We start from the raw sequence: 19913 nt of genomic DNA, 5'->3' as shown, positions 1-19913 counted from the left end.
CCAGGGCTCAGGGCGGAGGGGCTGCAGGACCAGAAGGTGGCGCCTTCACCCTGAGGCACCGGCTGGCCGCTGCGGGTGGAACCCAGGGCCCGATGCACAGGCCACGGACCACAGCCTGGCCTGGACTCCTCCCAGGACACTCGAGTGGACTTCCTAACTCTCCCTTCTGAGAAGAGGAGACTGATGGTCAAGGAGGCGAGAGGATCTGACCAGGGCCAAGTGCTGGTACAGGCCTCAAGTACACACGGCCCCTCCCCGAAGCCACCGGGGAGCAGGCACACTCTTCCCACTGGGCAAGGACCACCTGTGGGCAGGCGGGACCAGGGCACGAGGAGTGGGCTTCAGCCCCAGGCCCTCCCCACTTATCAAGGCCTGGTGGGCGGGCAGCGCGGAGAGCAGAGGAGGGGCCTGGGCCTGGGACGTGGGACTGACCTGCCCAGGGTCCTGAAGGAGGAGGGACACTGGGGACAGGTGGTCAGCGCTGCCCTGCTGGCCCTCTTGGGCTGGCCTGTCGCTGCAGAGCCTCCAACCCTGGCACACCTGTTTCCACACCCAGAGTGACCCTGGTCATGTGCGTCCTCAGCCGGTCAGTGCCCTGCCCTGGCTGGGCACACAAAGGCCCGCCATGCACCCTGCCCTGGCTGGGCACAGCCCCTATGTGTCAAAGGGGACCCGACAGGTCGGTGGGGACAGGGTCGGTGGGGGCACGGTTCTGTCCGGGTGGTGCCGGGGGCCAGGGCAGGCTCTGTGAGCCTCGACAGGGACCCTGACGCTGGCCTGGGGGTCCCGTGAGCATGGGCAGCTGGCAGGCCTGGCGGGGGCAGATCTGGCCTGGGGAAGGCAGCTGCCCGGCTCTGCGGGGCCCGGGCACACCAGGGCCCCGCGTCCTGTGCCCCAGGAACCCCCCGAAGGTGACCGTGCTGGGAATGGGGTCAGCAGCTAAGACCAGCCGGAAGAAGCTGTGCCGAGTGGCCCGTGACTGTCCCCAGAGAGAAGTGACAGACGCTGATGCTCATGGAGGACGACACAGGAAGGCGGAGGCAGGACAGGGACTCACGACCACCAAGGAACACACTCCATGCCACCGTCCGACGCCAGGAGGGACCTGGGCAGGTTCCCGCTCTGACCCCTGAGGGCCGGCCCTGCCCACAGCTCGGGGCTGGCCTTCCGGGAGTCCCGCTGTCCTGACGCCCGTCTGTGGTCATCTGCATGGCATCCCGGGCCCAGTCCTCCCTGGGCACCCACCAGGCGGTGCAGGTGGCGGTATTGGTGGGGCACGGCCCAGAGCCGGGTGGGGCCAGGAGGGGTTCACTGGAGCGTCAATGGCCGCAAGTGAGGGGCCGCCGGGCCACGCAGAGGTCCAGGCCGGGGGGAGGCCAGGGCTGGAGCTCGGCCCCACGTGGGCGTCCCTCTGAGGAAGCCACACAGCAGACTGCCCTCCTGGCTGAGGGACATCCCTGGGAGGTGGCCGCCCCAAGCTGGTGCCAGCAGAAGGTGCTGTGGGGACAGGGTGCTCAGCGGGCAGCGCACCGCACCATTCCCCAGGGCCTTGGGCCCGGGAGGAAGGCAGAGGGCAGGACGCCGCGGGCGGTGGGGTGAGGGCCGCCAGGGCCTCTGGGCTCTGTACCGCCACCTCCCAACACAGAGGGGCCACAGCCCTGGGAGGAGACGCAGGGAGCCCGCACCCCACGCCTGGCAGAAGTGCCACTGCAGCACGGCCCGACAGCCCGAGGACAGCCCTGGCCGAGGGCCCAGGGTGCCGGGGACCAGGACGTCCAGGAAGGCCGCAGTGGGCAGGGCCGAGGGGCAGCGAAGGCTGGGGGGCCGCGGCGCAGCCTGGGGCACTGTCCTGCGGGGCTCCTCCCAGCCCCCCAGCTGTTTTTGAGGAGATCAAACTTTACAAAGAGTCGCAGAAGCTACAGGCGTTTGCGCCCACGTGAGGCTGGGCTATGGCGCCCCCCAGGACAGCCAGGCTGGGCTGAAGATTGGTCCCCTTCCTCCTGGGCTCCCCACCTGAGGGCCAGCGAGGACCCTGTGCCGCCCAGCCCTGCCCTGTCCACCGGCAGCACTGGCGCCAGGGCTGACCAGGCCTGCAGGGCACCGGCCAGCCACCCCACCTCCTGCCTGCTGGGCACGAGGCCCTCTGGCCTCAGTCTCTCCTGACCCTCCCAGGCACCTCTGCCTGGCCTTGGCCTCCGTCCTGCCATTCCCCTGTCCCATCCCACGGCCCCTTCCTGGTTCCCGGCTGGTCTGACCTGTGTGCGTTGACTGACTGATGGATGGACACACGTCGCCTCTTGGCACAGCAGGCCTCAGCTGGAACCTGAGGCTGAGAGCAGCTGGACGGGCCACGTCACGGCGCCCCAGGGAGGCCGGCCAGGTCGGCAGGGCCAGGGTGAGCTCGTCATCGGACCCAGGCCCCGGGGGGCAGAGGGGCCTTGAGGGCAGGAAGGAAGGGGAGGAGGGGGGCAGGGCACAGGACCCGCAGGGGGGCTCTGCCTATCGGCGTCAGGCCCGCCCGGGAGGCACAGAGCAGGGGACAGGAGGTGGCTCGGTCCGCATCCCCAAGACACCTGCTGGTCCCGGCCACAGCCACAGCTGTGGGGAGTCGGGACTGTACAGCCGGACAGGGGCAGGGAGACCAGCTCCATGAAAAGGGCGGCCAGCGAGGTGGGCAGGCGCAGCAGAAGGGGACGCCCACCCTGCCCTGGACAAGCTTGGCCAGCCACTCCAGCTCTGCCCATCTGCCTTCAGGGCCCTGGCCGCAGGCACCAAGCCGCAGCCCTGCTCGGCTCCCCCTGCTCAGCCCCACGGGCTCCTCCCGGGCCTCTGACGGCTGCACCCTTAGCTGCCCTCGGGGTTTGCTTCCCTGCTCAGACCTGGCTCACAAGTCATCCCAGAGAGGCCCCACGTCCCCACCTCCCCAACGGTCCCTCGTCCCCCTCCCTGCCGCCCGGCACTCGCCCGTGCAGAGGGCTGAGGCTGTCCGAGCGGCAGGAGCAGTCAGGACAGGTGGGGACAGGACCCACGGGTCAGGGAGCAGGTCACTTCCCCATGTGCGGGTGACGTGTCCTTTGACGAGAGCTGGGGAGGACAACAAGGGCTGCTGGCCACCCGACGGCCCCTGCTGCTGGCCTGTCCAGAGGGCTCTGTGGCCACGCGACCCGCTGTGACACGGGGAAGGGGCAGCGAGGATGGTGTGTGTCCTCAGGGCTCCCTGCGGGGCCACGTGGGCAGAGTGGGCAAAGCCGCACCAGAAGCCCGGCCACCCCTGGGGCACAGGACACGTGAGCGGAAGCCCCCTTGGAGTTGACGCTCTGCCCACCACGCCAGGCGAGACCCGCAGCAGAGCCACCCGCGGAGCCCACTGGACACCAGCACGCGAGCAGCAGTTGGCTGGGTCCCCAGGCCCAGGGCGGAGGCAGCAAGGGCACCTGGAGCAGCCGGACGGTCCTGCGCCCAGAGCTCCCAGAACAAGCCCTGGGCTCAGGGCGCGGCCACCCAGGGTCCGCAGGACAGGGCGGGCTGCCTCCAGGGTCAGCCGCAGGGGGGACCTTGTGAGAGCAGGCCACAGAGACTCCTCGGCCAGAACCCGCCCAGGACTGGAGGGTCCAGAGATGGGAGGGGACAGGCCACGAGGGGCAGGGGACTGCCTGTGGGGACAGACTTCCTCCTTTTGGGGTGATGGAATGTTCTGGAGCTAGAGATGGTGGCCGCCCGGCACTTGAGTGTGTGAGGAACCGAGCTCACACTTGGTGAAGACGACCCGTGTGGATCCCACCTCAGAAGACAAGTGCACCCCAGCTGCAAAGCACTGCCCGAGGCCAGGCGCCACAGACCTCCCCAACACGCTGCCAGGCCCTGGGCTCCCGTCTCCAGAGCGGGTGGAGGCAGACGCGGGGCTCCCGGCCTTGGTGAGGTACCTGGTCCCACAGACGGGTGCTTCGCCCACCCCCTGTGGCAAGGGCCACCTGCACCTCAACCCCCCCATTGCCAACTGAGACCTTGTGAACGCTAAGAACCAACTGCCGAGGAAGAGGCAGAGGCCCACAGTGGCCCAGGAGCTGACGTGCCGGGACACACAGCTGTGGGTGGCTGGGCCAGGTCCTGCGCCCATGCAGGCCAGGCGAGCAGAGCTGCCCGCAGTGCGCCAGTGGCCCTGCCAGAGGCCTTGCTCTCCTAGTGCACCACCTGCAGCGTGTGGGGCCCCCTGGGCACCGCGGACACTGCCCAGCTCTCTCCAGGGTGGCGGGCAGGGGCCTTCCACCCACTCCAGGACAGGAGCTCCCGGTAGTGACGACCACACGTGGCCCAGTGTCCCTGGGGCGCAGTACCCTGGTGAGACCCACGGCGGGAGCCCCTGCGGCCACAACTCCCGGATGAGATGTTCACGACGCCGGTGACGCGGCCCCCCGAAGCCCTGCAGCGCCTGGAGTGCCAGGCCCGCCCCAGCCAGACCAGGAGGCTGCTGCCCGCGGCTCCCTCTCTCGTGGGGAACAGCAGCTCGGGGTGGTCCAGGGCCCAGACGCTGCTCCTGGGAACCAGCCCCCAGCCAGCGGGGCAGGCCAGAGGCTCAGGCGTGGGCCCAGAGGCCTTGGACCTGGCTGGGCAGCCCCTCGCCTGGTGGCCCGCGCAGGCCGCCTCCCTGGCCCACGGCTGAGGCAGCCCAGGGCGCATCCCAGCTGCGAGGCTCGGGGCGCGGAGCTGGCTCAGCGCCTGCCTGGCCTGTGCCGCCTTCTTCCCCCACCCCCTGCAGTCGGGCACCTGTGGGCTCCGGGCCAGTCACGGCCCGGCTGAGTCACCTCTTCTCACTGTGGCTACGCACAGGACTTTGGAAATACCTGAGCTGCTCACAGCCACAGGCGGCAAACCTCCCGTCCAGAATGGCCCCTGGAGTTCAAATGGACTCACGTGTAAAGACAGCCATGGACATGGGCCGGGCAGCCCTGTGGCCGAGCGTCGCCTACCTGCAGGAGGCCCCGGCTTCCACCCCAGGAGCACAGCGGCCACAGGCGCTGGACAGCGGTCAAGACACTGAAGGAAGGCCGGTGTCGGCCTTCCATGGAGTGCTGGCCTCCGTGCCCAAGGGCCACCCCAGAGCCGCACGGCAGAGCAGACAAGAAGCTCAAGAGAGAAGGGGTGGTGCAGGGGGCGCTGGCCTCCCCTGAAACGTACGAAGCCCAAGTCTGGGGAAGCGCCTGGCCACGCGTGGTGCAGGTGCTGGCCAGGGCAAGAGGACACAGAGAGGAGGAGACTGGGGGGCAGAGTGCAGAAACCCACAGAACCAACTGACCCGGCCTCGCAGCTGCAGACACGGGAGACGGTGGCCGTGGGCCATGAGACAGGCCGCGGCCAAGCGCAGGTGTGCTGTGAGGAGGACCCAGGCAGGCAGCCCCCACGGCTGTCACGGTGGCCTTCACCGGCCCAGTGCAGACAGTCCTGTCTGAGCAGCAGGGACGCGCTGGAGTCCCCAGCTCGAAGGGCCCCGAGACCCCAGTAGCTGCCGTCCCCCCGGACACTGAGCAGGCCTGGGCCTGGGCATTTGGTCAAGCTGAAACCAAGGACGTGTGGGTCCTGCTGTTCCCGCGACCCCGGCCTCCAGGCTGAGGGGAGAGGCTGAGAGCCCAGCAGCCGGCCGGCGGCTACCGTCCGTCAGCAGTGCTGGCCTGGTGCTGGGCTCTGGACCGTGATGGAGAGGGAACCAGGACGGAGAGGGAGGGCGGAGGGCGGGAGAAAGAAGGGGCCCGCTGGCCCCGAGGGTGGGCCCAGGCAGGTGCTGTCGAGCTGCCCACAGCCTCGCTCCCCCAGGGGCCTCTCCAGGAGAGTGTGCTGGGGAGGAGGGGTCAGGGCAGGGACCCAGGAGGGGACAGCGAGGCAGGCAGTCTGCAGCTACAGGGGACAGGATCTGGGAGAAGGTGAAGCTGGCACTTGGGCCCAGGCACACAGTGGGTCCACCACCAAGATGGCGGCTGGGTTCCAAAGGCCTCAGGGAGCCCTGGACGTGGCTGGGTGCTCAGGACCGGGTGCCTGGGACATGGCACGTGCGCTGCCCCTGCTGGGACTGGTGGGGGGTGGACACCCTGCCTGCTGCCCCCGTGACGGTGGGAGACCAGTGTCCAGATCCAGCCCGGCCCAGTGTGCTGTGGGAGCTGGACTCGGCGTCCCGCTGCCCCGACCCCTGTCCCCCTCCCTAGACGGGGCTCCCGAGCATGAAGCCTCAGCCCAGGCCAGCACAGCCTGGACGCGGCTCTGCCCGAGCAGCCTCGGGGAGCTCTGGCCTGCACTCCTGCCACGCGGCTGGGCCTGGGACACAGTGGACACCCCGCATCCTCAGGCCTGGTCCCAGAGCCCGCCCAGCTCCCGCCAGGACCAGCTCCCTGCGCCCACGCTGCACCTGGGTGCCAAGTGCCCACGAGGGGAGTGGACGGGAGAAGGGCAGCCCCTACTCTGCCGCAGCTGCCCCCCACACAAGGGCCACAGGCACCTCCACTCGAGGCCCGCAGAGCTCCTCAGGGAGCTGGGGTGAAGGCCCCCAGCACTGCCCCCCCAGCCGCCGCCCCTGCCCCCCCACCGTCCCCCTGCCCCCCCACTCCTGTGGGCCTGCGGAAGGCCGCCGCGTCTGCACCCCACCTGCTCTACAGGCCCCTGTGGAGGGCAGCCCTCCGGCCACACCTCCCCAGCCTGTCCCTGGCTGCAGGGAGGACACAGCGCTCCCGGCCACGAGCCCCGGGAGCAGGTGCGGGCTTGGCCAGCCTGTCCACACAGTGCCCATCCACCCAGTGTCCTCCAGCGGGAAACAGGCGGGGAGTGGAGATATCAGGATGTTTGGTCTCGACTTCAACAGAACCAGGGAGCCGCGTGGCACCCGCCTGCCATCCCAGCGGCTTGGGAGGCTGAGGCAGGAGGATCATGAGTTCAAAGCCAGCCTCAGCCACTTAGCGAGGCCCTAAGCAAGTTGGTGAGACCCTGTGTCTAAATGAAAAACCACAAGGGCTGGGGCGTGGCTCAGGGTGAAGCACCCCTGGGCTCGGTCCCCGGCACCCAACCTGGTCTTTTTTGGCTGGAGATGGACATCACACCTTTACCTTATTTACCTATGTTCACGTGGTGCCGAGGATGGAACCCAGGGCCTCGCACAGGCAGGGGAACCTCTACCTCTGGGCCCAGCCCCCGCCAGCCCACGCCCTTCCCTCCTATCACCCACCAGACCCCCCGCAGTGGTGGGCTGACCAGGGACAACGGAGAGCTCCCGGCCCTCCACAGGAGACGCCCGCAGACCCTGGCTCACTGAGGAGGCTGGAGCGGCAGGCTTCAGGTCTGGATAGAACCAGGGGCCCGAGGCTGTGGTCACCTGCTCCACTCCTCCTTGCTGACCTCCCCAAGGCAGGCACCTAGTGTCATGGGTGTGACCTGAGACGGTGCAGCTGTTCCACAGAAAGCACCAGAGCTGCTCGGATCGCAGGCTCACCTGGTCCGGGCCCCGTGGCTGGCCTGCGTCTCCGCACCCACAATCATTGGGGCAGCCAGGGCCTCCAGCACCTGAGGGGACGCACTGGACAGCTCGAGGTTGACAGCACTGGCTCTGGGAGGCAGCTGCCCCCAAGCACCTGCAGGAAGACCACGGCCTTTCCTGGCCGGGAGGGTCCCTGGTCCTGGCTCCGGTTGGGCAAGGCCAGCAGGCCACAGGCCTGAGCCTCCCGGGCAGCAGGAGCCGGGGCGGAGGCTGCTACCCACACCCGGGCCCTGCCCAGGCCCAACCCTGCTGGGCCCCGGAGCATGGGGGCGCTGGGCTGGTGATGGGGGACGTCCACAGGAGCGCCAACGCCCCACAACTCAGGGCCCCCAGGGAGGCACGAGGGCCAGGCGCGTTGCCGCATCCACCCAGCTCTCAGACCCCGAAGGGTCCTGCCGGGAGGACGTGCGGAGCCAGCAGACCAAGGCCAGCCCCGTGCCTCCAGCCCAGGGCCCTGGCTGCGTGATGGCCACTGCTGGACCCAGGCCTGGAAACCGCGGTGACACGGGTCACTGCTCACAGCCTCTGCCCTCCTGCGCGGGCTGGTCACACAGCAAGAGCCAGCGGACACTCCTGGACCCTGGTGGTGCCCGCAGCCTTCCTGGAAGGGAGCCATGGGGCGCGGGCCCGGCAGCACCGCTCCTCACCTCTCCCTGACCGGCTGCCCCACAGACCACAGGCCATGTCCACCCTCCAGACCTGGGACTTCCTGGAGGCCAGGCTGGGCTGAGCTGGACCAGGCTGCTGGGACAGTGCTGGCACCAGGGAGGCCCTGCCCTTGGGTGCCGCTCCGCCCACCCTGGCCCTCGGTCAGGGCCCTTCATGGCCTGGCTCTGCACTGGCCATCCCCACCACAAGAGGCCCCGAGGACACGGGCCAGGCACTGCCCCTGCAGCTCTGCCTATGGCCACCTGGCTTCAGAGAGGCCCGGACTGACCCCTGCCGAGGAGGAACCCAGGGCTCCTTGAGAGGAAGACGGAGGTGAGCGCGGCCAGCCCAGGGGCTGTGGCGGTCAGGACGCGGAGTCGCTAGGGACAGAGGTGCACACGGGCCCCGGGGCCCCACCACAGAGCAGGCCTGCCACACCTCTGCCCGGAGGGCCCCAGGCCACTCTGGCCAATTGGATGAGGCAGAAATGGCACCGTCAGCAAACGTTCCCAGCCTGGGGGACAAGAGGCCGACCGGGCAGCAGTGACCCCAACTGCCCTTACAACACGCCCAGAGAGGAACTGCCACTCGCCCAGGGGCACACGGCACGCAGGGCCCAGCCACTAGGCCTGATGGCTGCCTGGCGCTGTGGTCGAGGGCTGGAGGCAGGCACCTCTCTCTGCCCTCGCGCCCCCTGGGCCTGGGTCACTACACCTACAGAGACGAGATTCCACTGCCAGCAGTGACCCGCTCAAAGAAGCCAGGGCCCTGGGGATACACAAACGTGAGAATAGGTCACCTGTCGGCCGGGTTGGGCACTGTCCCAGGGAGCCACAGAAATGACCTCGGGATGCCGTGGACCTGCTCGGCCAGGTACTGCCTCTGCTCCCCTGGACGCCACGGCAGGCGCAGGCGGGAGTCCAGAGTGGCAGTGGAGCGGGGCGAGCGGCTCTTGAGTCCTAGGAGCACCTGACCAGGAACTCCCCATGCGGTCAGCCGGAGAGCTGCCCACCTGGCTCCTGCCCCTGCTGGCCAAGAAGGGGCTCGGTGGGGCCGCCACCACACAGGCTCGGTGCTGCGGCAGCTGGCCCTGCAGGTCAGCGGCACGGGGACAGCCCACGACGGGTCAGCTGATGGACATAGAGGTGGCAGGTGCAGCAGCCGTGCCTGCCACCCCAGGTGTGCCGGGTCCCCTCCCAGCACCGGGGAGAAGAACACAGACAAGAGGCGCCAGCCAGCCCGTGACGGCCGCCTGTGCAGGACGGCATCTCCAGCCAGCGCCGCGGGGGGCCGCGGGGGCTCAGACGGCCGCTCACTGCATGCCTGGGGCCCAGCACACTGGGGCCCTGCCCACCCCAGCTTCCACGCTGGCCTGAGCGACAGAGGACGCCAGGGAGGGGGCACGGGCACCACCACGGCCGGGGAAGGACGCCAGGCCCCACGGGGCGGCCAGGGGCTCTAGACCACCAGGCACAGGGCAGTCCCCAGGCACCAGCCCCAGGAAGGCTGCTGAGGCCTCCCGGGCAGCTCCCGGGCACTGCCCAGGCGAGTGGAGACCTGCACAGGGGTCCCAGCAGGCAGGTGGAGCGCGGGGGTGCCCACCCTGACGCCCGCTCTCCAGGGCGCAGGGGCCCAGTGTCAGACAGTGTGTGGGACAGCCACACGCCCACAAGAGGGACGCCGGGGACCGCGCAACAGGCCAGACTGAGGGACGAGTCCCCTCAAGCTGTCCTGGGAACAGAGGCAGGAAGGGAGCCACAGGGGCCACCCGGGAGGGGGCGCGGGCCCTGGGGACAGGACGGGTCACACCTCCCTCCCCCAGCACAGGGCGGGCGGACACGTGCTTCCCCACCGGCTCCAGTGGTAAACAGGAAGCCGTCACCGGGCTCCACGGCCCCCCCATCGGCCCGGGAAGGGCACTGCTGGGCAGGGTCCCAGGGCCTGGGCCTGGCCACCTCTCGTACCCCTGTCCTCAGCAGAGCAGAGGCAGACGGCCTCCAGCGGCCCTGGGGTGGGGTGCTCCCGGCACCCCTCCTGGAGCTGGGCTTCCTCCAGCAGTGCCTGACGGGCAGAGGCCGCTCTTGCTCCTGAGCAGCATGGGTGGCCACGGGGACAGCAGGAGGACCAAAGAGGCCGCGGGAGCCGTCGGCCCATTCCCAGTTGACCTGCGCAGGTCCCCAGGAAGCTCGCTGCTCGCTGGCAGCCTGGACGGTGCCAGGGTGCGGGTTCTGAGCAGTCCCCGGTTCATGCTCCAGAAGCCGGGACCTCAGTGCGCCCACAGCCCTGGTGGCCGTCCCCAGCAGAGAGAGCAAGGCAGAGGTGGGGCCTGGCAGGCGGTGGTGGGGCTGCGAGGATCCCTTCAGCTGGGGTCAGTGCACCACGGGGACAAGTCAGCTCCCCGGAGAGCACCACCTCTCGGGAGGCCGGGGCTGTGGCTGAGGAGGCTCGGGAGGCTGAGACAGGAGGCTCGCGAGTTCAAAGCCAGCCCAGGCAATATGTCAATCAATGGAAGGGTAACTGATGTGATTCAGCAATCTGTATACGGGGTAAAAGCGGGAGTTCATAACCCACTTGAATCAAACCGTGTAATATGATGTATTAAGAACTACGTAATGTTTTGAACGACCAATAATAAAATAAAAAAGAAAAGAAAAGAAAAGAAAAAGCCAGCCCAGGCCACAGCAAGGCACTCAGCAACTCAGTGGGACCCTGTCTCTAAGTAAAATACAAAATAGGCTGGGGACGTGGCTCAGCGGCTGAGTGCCTGAGTCCAATCCTCAGTACCCCGGCCCCGCAAAAAAAAAAATGAGTCTCAGGAGGCACAAGCAGGAGGATTGCAAGCTCAAGGTCAGCTTTGCAGCTTTGCAGGACACTGTCTCAAAAATAAATAAATACAACAAAATGGGCTGGGGATGAAGCTCCCGGTGGCTCCACCCCAGGACCAACAAAAGGCCGGGGCGCACGCCTGTCATCCCAGTGATGGGAGGCTGAGGCAGGAGGATCGTGAATTTGAAACCAGCCTCAGCGAGACCCTGTCTACATAAAAACTCAGAGGGCTGGGATGGGGCTCAGTGGAGAGGCATCCCGGGTTCAATCTGGGTACCAAAAAGAAAAAAATATCCTGGCCTGGATCCCAGACCCTCTGGCTCCACCCTGCCCTGGGAGGTCGCTCTGGCTCACACTGCTGCCAGGAGGACACAGGAGGCCATCGCCATGAGGTCCTGCCCTGAGGGCAAGCAGGCAGGGCTGCCCCGTCTGGACTCCCAGGCTCCGAGACCCTTCCCTGCGCAGCGCACATGCTGGGCACCGCCACAGACAGAGCGGCCTTCCAGAGCTGGGCCCCAAGCCTGGAGCTGGGGCTCGGCCTCCTGCCACTCAGGGAGGCTCCCACGCCTAGGGCCTCGCCATTGAAGTTGCCGCTAGCTCAGCCGTCCAGTCCCCAGGCAAGGTGGCCTGCGGGGTGTGGGGTGGCCGCAGCGCAGGGTGAGGCGGGGCGCTGTGCGGTGCTCTCTGACCCAGCGTCCAGTTCCACACTGCAGCACCTCCCGGAGAAACACACTGCCCTGTCCAGCGGGCACAGCTGACTCCCAGGCCTCGCGGAATCCCACACAGCAGTGATGCTGGCTGCTGGGAGTCCCCGCAGGCGGCCGGTGCTCGCTGCAGCTCTGGCCACTGCCTCCACGGCCTTAAGGCAAGGAAAATCCCCGGGCCAGCGACGCGGCTCAGCGCAGAGCCCACCGAGCACACGAGGCCTGGGCTCCGTCCAGAGCCACCACAGTGCCACGCAGCACGCGGCACGTCGAAGGGCGTCCAAGCCCCAAGGAGGCAAGGAGAGGGCCGGCTGCCCGGCCGAGAAGGACACAGATGCCCTGCTGCACCAGGACCCGGCCCAGATGCACAGGATCGGAAAACGCAGCCAGGGGACCCTCAGCCACGGTCCAGAGCACGGCCCAGGACAGCGAAGAGCCACCAGGAGCGGCCTGGTCAGCGCAGCCCCTGCAGCTTCCCCAGGACACCCCCAGGGGAGGGTCCACCAGCTGGAAGAGACCTTAGACAACCCCAGCGCAGGGAAGGAAGCCCAGAGGGAAGTTGGTCGCCGTGGAAAACCAACACCCGCGGCACGAGAGGAGGTGGAGCGCACTGCCCGTGCTCGGCCACAGATGGCAGGGCGCGCCATATGCAAAGAGCTCCCGGGAATCAACCAGGAGCTGCTGGGCTGCAAAGCAGGAAGGACCACCCAGGGCCCGGAACCCAGGCGGGCCTGTCCCCATGCAGTGACCCTCCTACCCAGCTCTGAGAGACAGGTCACTGCTGGAGTGGGGAGGGAGCCCTGGCTGCCCGCTCCCGGAGCCCAGGAGACAGGAGCATCAGAGAGGAGAAGACACCTCCGGGCTCCTCCCCTGATTCCCACTGAACAGACTGGAAGTCACCAGAAGGGACACCAGAAGTCACCACGCACCCCAGGGCTGGCAGCAGTGACAGCAGGCGGCGGGGCCTGGGCGGCTCAAGACAGGACACACCCTGCCCCTTGATCCCCAGGGTCTAAGGACCTCCATGTCTTGGCCCCCAGCAGGGGCGGCCCTGCGGGGTCAGCCAGGGGTCCCCGGCAAACGCGGGAGCCAGGTCAGCACCCACCCTGCACCCAGCTGGACCCCACCAGTGCCCGCCTGCCCTGCCCGGTACCCGCGGCGCAGGCCACCAGGCTCTGCTCCTGACAGACCATCTGACCCGCCTGGTGACATCCAGCACGGGCCTCTGCTCAGCATCTGCACGTCCACCCCCCAGCACAGGGACCTTTCTGGGCTCACTGCACTGGGTCCCCAGAGCAGGCTTCTGGGGACTGATGGCCAGCCGTTGGCCGAGGGCGCCCTTGGGCTCCGCTGGCCTCATTTGGAGAGGAAAAAGGGAAGCCGCTGCTCAGAGGCCAGGGCTGCCAGGTGCGTCCCGACACGGCCCTCGGCGCCCCACCAGGGCGCCCCTGCCCTGGCCTTGGGGATGCTCAGCCCCAACCCTCCAGGGCCCTGCTGCCCTGCACCCTGCCTGCCACGGGGCCAGAGGGAGCCTCTAAGACACAGGGCCACTCACTGTCCCCAGGACAGAGCCACGTTACCTGCCGGGCCCCGCCTGGCTGCTGTCCCCACCCTGACTTCGTCCTGCCACAGGGCCTTCGCACAGCTGTGCCGCCACCGCCGACTCGCGCACCCCGGCAGCCGATTCTTCCTCCCGCCGGCAGACCAGCCGCCTCCTGCCCTGCCCTCCCGTCACCCCGGTCCCCCTCTTCTCCTGCCCACTGTGTGGTGGCCGTATTGGGGCGCAGACTGGGTACCTCTGGCCTCGTGGGTCGGGTGTCCAGGTCCCACCTCTCAGCTCAGTTCTGGGGGAGGCTGTACGGGCCCCGGGCGGACAGAGCTTCCCTGGACACTGCGGCCGTCGCTGACCCTGGCCCTGTCTCCCTCGCTGCCCTCTGCACGCTCAGGGGCAGCGGGGGAGACCCTCTGGCCACAGCTCGGGAAGGAGCTCAGCCGCCCCGAGGGCACTCCACACCCCACGGGGGGCCTCTCCAAGGGGAGGCCCTGGGGTCAGTCTCACGGCCAGGAAGCGGCCAGGGGTGCCTGGGAGCTCTCTGCCCCAGGTCAGCCTGGACCCGGGCCTGCTGCCCTCTCCTGGAGGAGGCACTGAGGGCATCCCGCCTAGGCAGCACGCGGCTCCTAGCAGGCCCTCCTTGGCAGGCCACCTGCCACCCCGCCACCTCACAGGGCCCGCCCTGGTGCTCCTGGAGCCACAGTTCACCTGTGGGGTGCTGGGCCGCTCCAGAGCCAGGCACCTGGGAGTGCTGCCCACTGGCCAGTGCCCCAGAGCTCTCCTGAGGGACAGGAGCTCTGTAGAGCCAACCATGCTGGGAGGTGACAGTGCTGCGGTGGGGAGGGCACGGCAAGGGGCAGAGGGAGGGGCTGGAGGCCCGGGAGGCCGGAGACAGAAGTGAGCAAAACTCTGAGGAGCTAAGGATGCAATGACCCAGATCCAGGAAAAGAACATTCCAGGAAGAGGATGCAGCCCATGCAAAGGCCCTGGGGCAGGATCCAGCCTGGTGAGCTGGAGGAGCAGCCCACGTGGCGGGAGCAGGGAGGGGATGGGGCAGGTCATGCAGGGCTCTGTGGGCTACAGGGAGGACTTGGCCTCTGACCTTGAGCGAGTGGGCGCATGCAGGGCTGTGGGCAGGGGAGGCAGGACCTGGGCCAGTCCTAAGGGGTCTCGAGGAAGAGGCAGGAAGCGGGGGGTGGAGCCGAGGCGCTGGTGCAGACTGGTGGAGGCTGTGGCTGCACCAGGTGGAGGCCGAGGTGCCGGAGCTGTGGGCAGACCCGGCCTTGGTTTTGAAGGCAAAGCTGACATAATTCTCACCAGATTAGATGTGGGGGTGGGGCAGGGATGAGGCCACTATTCTGCGGCCTCAGAGACAGGGTGGCAGGGGAGGGCTCAGGAACCCAGACCAGAGCTCAGGCCAAGCCACGGGCAGGCCCCGCAGTGTCCCCCAAGCCTCCAGTCCTCCCAGGAGCCCAGCCGTGACCTAGGCACCCCGGACAGCCCCCATGTGCCACAGTAACTGCCGCAGGCCAGCCGGGCAGCCTGCTCCAGGCTGGGCATCAGGAGCCAGGAACCCTCCGAGTGACCAGATTCTAAGCACCAGTGAGAAGCGTCTCACCCGCCATCAGACTGGCCGGAACCGCCACGGTGGCCCCGGGAACCGAGTGCCTCTTCAGTCTTCCTGCCCTTGACCCAGACACCGCATGGCTGGGACACCGAGTGCCAGCACTACGCACCAGTCACAGGCCCATGTTCAGGGACACACAGGTGACCCTGCTGCAGCAGCCAACCCACCAGGACAGGCCCCAGCAGGGGCTGGACGAAGCCCCGAATGCAGAGGCCTTGGCAGGCAGCAGTGGGCACAGACAGTGCGGTCCCCACCCCACATCCCGCCCAGAGACCATGCGCAGAGGTGAAGTCACACAGCAATGGAGGGCCGGGCTGGAAGTGTCACCCAGCAGGACTGCCCTGGGCTTCCTCCCGGGGACAGACACCAGGCAGGAGGCCCAGATGCTGCAGATGGGAAGCAACGAGTCACAAGACGAGGCGCAGCGGTCCTCGTGGGGACCCTGCCAGGCAGGCTGCACGGCGTCTGGACCCGTGGCTGTCACGGCTGGAGAGCCCCTCGCATGGAGGAGGCCAGGGACGCCCCTTAAAATAAAAAAGTTCCAGCCCCAAATGCCATGGTGCCGGGCGGAGGCACTGGCAGGAGGCAGCCTGGTGGGGAGGGGGGGCCGCTGCGGCGTGACCACTCCCGGGTGTCCACTGATATGCGTGCTCACAGGGCAGCAAGAAGGGGCGTGGACTGTCACCACGCCCAGGTGGGCAGAAGGAGTTCCCAGGGGCAGCAGCGTGGAGCCGTGCCCAGCTGGCACTGGTGGGTCGTGTTCCTGTGAATTTCTGGGACAGGAGGGCAGGCCCCTCCTTATCGCCCAGCTCCCTGCTCAGATCAGCCACTCTCTGTCCCCAGTCAGATCACAGAGTCCCTGATAAGGCAGATGTCTGCTGCGTGGCTTTCCTGTGGTCAGTGGGTCTGAGGCCGCTGTGTCCCTGAGCTGCCCAAGCAGAGGGCTGATGCCCCAAGCAGAAGTTGGGAGGGCGAGGAGGGACCCAGCTGGGGCCCACTGCCCGGCAGGCTTCCTCCTCCACGCCTGGTGCTGGCCGGGCCACCAGGTGACAGCAAAGGAGGAGGGCGAGTGGCTCCTGGGGCTAAATGGGGTCACCTAGCAGGCGGCTCCAGATGGCGGTGGGGAAGGAAGCGGGGGCCTGCAGCGGGGACGGGCCGCCTCAGACCTGCGGCGGGGGCTGCGGCGCCCTGGCCCTGGGGCCTGCCCTGGCAGCACAGCACCACCTCGCCTTCCTGCCAAGGAAGCTCGGGCCGGTGGAAGCAGGGGCTCGGATGCCCGTGGGTGTCTGCAGACACCCCCACCCCGGGCCAGGGCCGCCTGGTGGGGGGGGGGTTCTGCAAATCCGGTAACTTCCTGTGTGGGAGCTTGTGACCTCACGGAGAAGGAACCTTCCGTTCTCTGGGCTCTGCACACCGCCCCGCGAGGCGCAGCCCAGGCCCGGGCCCAAGGAAGCCTTGGCCTGCACAGCAGGTGCCGCCACCATTGCCAGGCAGCAGCGGGGAGACGGACACTTGCCCTGACACGGACTGCACCTCAAAACACAGTCCCCCTAGAGCCCCTGTTTCACAGGGAAGTCAGCTGAGGCCAGGAAGGGCAGGGACAGCCATTGTCGGCACCCAGTCTGGAGACTTCCAGAAGGGGGAATGACAGGGCCAGGAGGCTGCCCCAAGGCAAAGGTCCACCCCCACCCCCACGGCCACAGGGTGACCGCTTGTGGGGGAAGGCCCAAAAGGTGACAACCGCCAGACGGGCAGCCCAAACTGGTGGCTCTGGGCCGGGGGTGGCATCGGGGGCAATGTCACCCCTAGCCCTGAAGCGCCGCGGAGGTAAGGCGCCCACGAGCATGCGGGTGCCCCGGCATCCTGCACACCCGGAGCAGCCCCTCGCCCACAAGACGGGGGAGGCCGACCCCTCTGCGCCTTCGGCAGGAGGCAGCTCGCCCACCCTGCTTCCCAGACTCGGTCCCCGCAGGGGCGAGGACCCCTCTTCCCCGCATAACTCCAAAAGGGGCTCCCTCCACCCACCGGCCCCAGACCGGGCCCCGCACCCACTCCCGCCCCCAGACCGGCTGTCCCTCCAGGGACCCCAGAGCGGGCGGGGCGCTGCAGCCTCGCGGCCCGCGCGGCGCGTCCCCCGGGCCGGGCGTGGGGCGTCCCGGCGCCCCCCGCGCGCGCCCGCGAGTGGAATGCTCCGGCGCGCCGGCCGCGGGTCCCCGCGCCCCTCCGCGCCCGGGAGGGCCCACTGCGCCGCGGCGGGGGGGGCGGGCCGGCCCATTCGCGCCGAGGGGGGCGCCGCCGGCCGCACCGTTACCTGACGTCGCCCCGCTGTCCGACGACCAGGCCGCCTCCGCGGGCACGGCCCCCGCCTCGGCACTCTCCGCCTCGTCCGGCACCTCCAGCTCCATGTCCGCGTGCGGACCGGCGGCGGCGAGGCCCGAGGCAACAGCCGAGCTCGGCCGCCGCCGCTGAACAACAAGCGCCGCCGGCCCAGGGCGGAGGGAGGGGCCGCCGCGCGGGGGCGGGACCGGGGCGGGGCCAGGCGCTGACGTGCGGCTCATACCGCCAATCGGAGATCGGGGGCGAGGCTTTGCGGCCCCGGCCGGAAGCTTCGCGAGCGCCCCCGCGTGTCCAGGGATGGAAGGACGGCGCGGTGTCTTCAGGGTAGGCCAGGGGTAGCGCTGTGCGCTGGAGCCGCAGGTAACATTCGCAACCGACAGCAGCAGCGTTATTGTTCCGCCACTTGGGTTACGCACTGTTCCCGGGACGTTTCGCGCTGCCTGTTATTTCATGTATTGTACATGAAACAGTCAAGGGTCTGCATTATTCCTCAACACCGTAAATCGCATTACATAATATTCCTATTACATAAAATACATAATGTATTCCATAAAGTGTATATCACGTGCGTGAATAAATACTTATATTTGGATAAATAATATAGAAATAGTATGGAAGTAAGGCTGGGGTCGAGGCTCAGGGGCAGAGCGCTTGCCCAGCATGTGGGAGGCACTGGGTTCGATCGTCAGCACCGCATATAGATAAATAATAAATAAAGGTCCATCGATCACTAATAAAAACAGCCGGGTGCACGCCTGTGATCCCAGCGGCTTGGGAGGCTGAGTCAGGAGGATCTCGGGTTCAAAGCCAGCCTCAGCAAAAACGAGGCACTAAGCAATTCAGTGCCACCCTGTCTACATGAAATACAAAATAGGGCTGGGGATGTGGCTACTGGTCAAGTGCCCCTGAGTTCAATCCCCAGTACCCACCCCCCCAAAAAAAATGACTAATAAGAATATTCTTTAAAAAATAGTATGGAAGTATGAATTACCTATGTGTATATTTGCATATTATATTAAATAATGAGTTTACCTTACTCATATCATGCTTGCATTTTATGTTTTATGAGTGACACAAATATATAAGTATTTACATTTGCATATTATGGTTACATAGGATAATATTAATGCATGGATACTATTAATATAATATGTATCTATATGAGTAACAAATACATAAGGAAAGAATTACATTGTACATCATATATAATACACTTACATTATTCATGTACTAGGACTCATTTACATTTATATGAACTTATGTGAGTTATAGAAGCACATTCACATATAAACACAATGTACATAGGTAAATATACACTAGATGGGCAGGGGTAGTGGTCAGTGACTGGTATGCATGAGGAACTGGGTTGGATCTGCGGCACCACATAAAGATAAACAAATAAAGATATTGTGTTCATCTACAACAAAAAAATATTTTTAAATTCTATTACTTAAGTATATACATATATACTTGAATGTTTGTATCTATATGTACATAGTAAATTCTTATTATTTGTGAATATCAACAATAAATGTAATATGCTAACAATCTGTTGTATTTTATTAAGCATAATATATATATTATATGATGTAAATATTAACATCAGTAAGCCAAAATGTGTGTTACTATAACATAAATGTTAATGTGGATGACTCTCCCACCTTTTTACTTTCTGGTACTGGAGGGCGGGAACCTAGGGTGGTGCACACGCTGGACAAGGGCTCTACCACTGAGCCACGTCCCTGCCTTTTTTATTCCTTATTTTGAGATGGGGTCTTGCTAAGTTGCTGAGGCTGGCCTTGAACTCGCCACCCTCCTGCCACTCACCGTGGCTGGGATCACAGGCGTGCGCCACGGCACCCAGACTCCACATGATTACTTGAAATGCTAAGTTTCGGGGCTGAGCTCAGCGGTAGAGCGCTCGCCTCGCGTGTTTGGGGCCCTGGGTTCGATCCTCAGCACCACATAAAAATGAATAAATAAAATAAAGAGGTTGTGCCCACCTACGACTGAGACATAAATATTTAAAAATAGACTAAGTCGTGCGCGGTGATGTCCACTCCAGGCTCAGAGGTCTGCGTGGGGCCTCCTGAAGCCAGGGACTGGCTCTCTGCGGTTCCAGGTCTCCAGGTCCCTCACTTCCACGCTCCTGGCAGCCTGACACCTAGGTGACCTAGGCACCGTCCTGGTCCTCTCCTGCATGTGCCTCTAGCCACCTGCCCAAGGGACCGGTGGGGACTCCGCTCCTGGTGAGCGCTTGCTCGCACACCAGGCCCTGGTTCCGTCCCACACCACACCCTGCCAGTGGCTCCGGATCGCGCAAGAATGGTGCTCCGGTGGGTCCTGCAGGTGGCACACGGGGACAGGGGTCCTGCTGCTGAAGCACCATGATGGCTTTGCTACGGAGAGGCTCGGCGGTCAGGAATCCCGAGGTCCTGGTCTGGCTGTTAATAAGCTGCTATTAATAGTTCTGTTCATTAACCATCTACGCTGGGGGCAGGGTGGCCCCTGCTAGTGAGGAGCCGCCTGATTCAGAGGCCTGGACCTCGTCTCTCAGGCATCGGGAGGGAGGGGTCTGGGCTGTGGGGCCTGGGGATGGACCGAGGGGAACCAGGAAGCCGGGCAGGTGGTTGTCAGACCTCGGCCCCGAGGATGCTGCAGCAAGGCTGTGGGTGGGCCCAGGGGCAGATCAAGAAAGGGAAGAAA

At 66.0% G+C, this 19913-nt stretch overlaps 1 protein-coding gene across 4 annotated transcripts in view; it reads right to left on the bottom strand.

Moving 5' to 3' along the window:
- Window positions 1-17362, bottom strand: part of Pip5k1c (phosphatidylinositol-4-phosphate 5-kinase type 1 gamma) — a 36190-nt gene extending 18828 nt beyond the window's left edge. For all 4 annotated transcript variants that reach the window (XM_026404261.2, XM_026404262.2, XM_026404264.2 and 1 more), the window contains exon 1: window positions 17182-17362. In XM_026404261.2, coding sequence (XP_026260046.2) covers window positions 17182-17275 — 94 coding nt within the window. In that variant the 5' untranslated portion in view covers window positions 17276-17362. The remainder of the gene's footprint in view (window positions 1-17181) is intronic.
- Window positions 17363-19913: the final 2551 nt, after the last annotated feature.

The sequence above is a fragment of the Urocitellus parryii genome, chromosome 3, assembly GCF_045843805.1.
Source record: "Urocitellus parryii isolate mUroPar1 chromosome 3, mUroPar1.hap1, whole genome shotgun sequence".
Taxonomy (NCBI): domain Eukaryota; kingdom Metazoa; phylum Chordata; class Mammalia; order Rodentia; family Sciuridae; genus Urocitellus; species Urocitellus parryii.
Note: the sequence above shows the minus strand (reverse complement) of the source record. Positions and strands in the feature narration are given on the sequence as shown.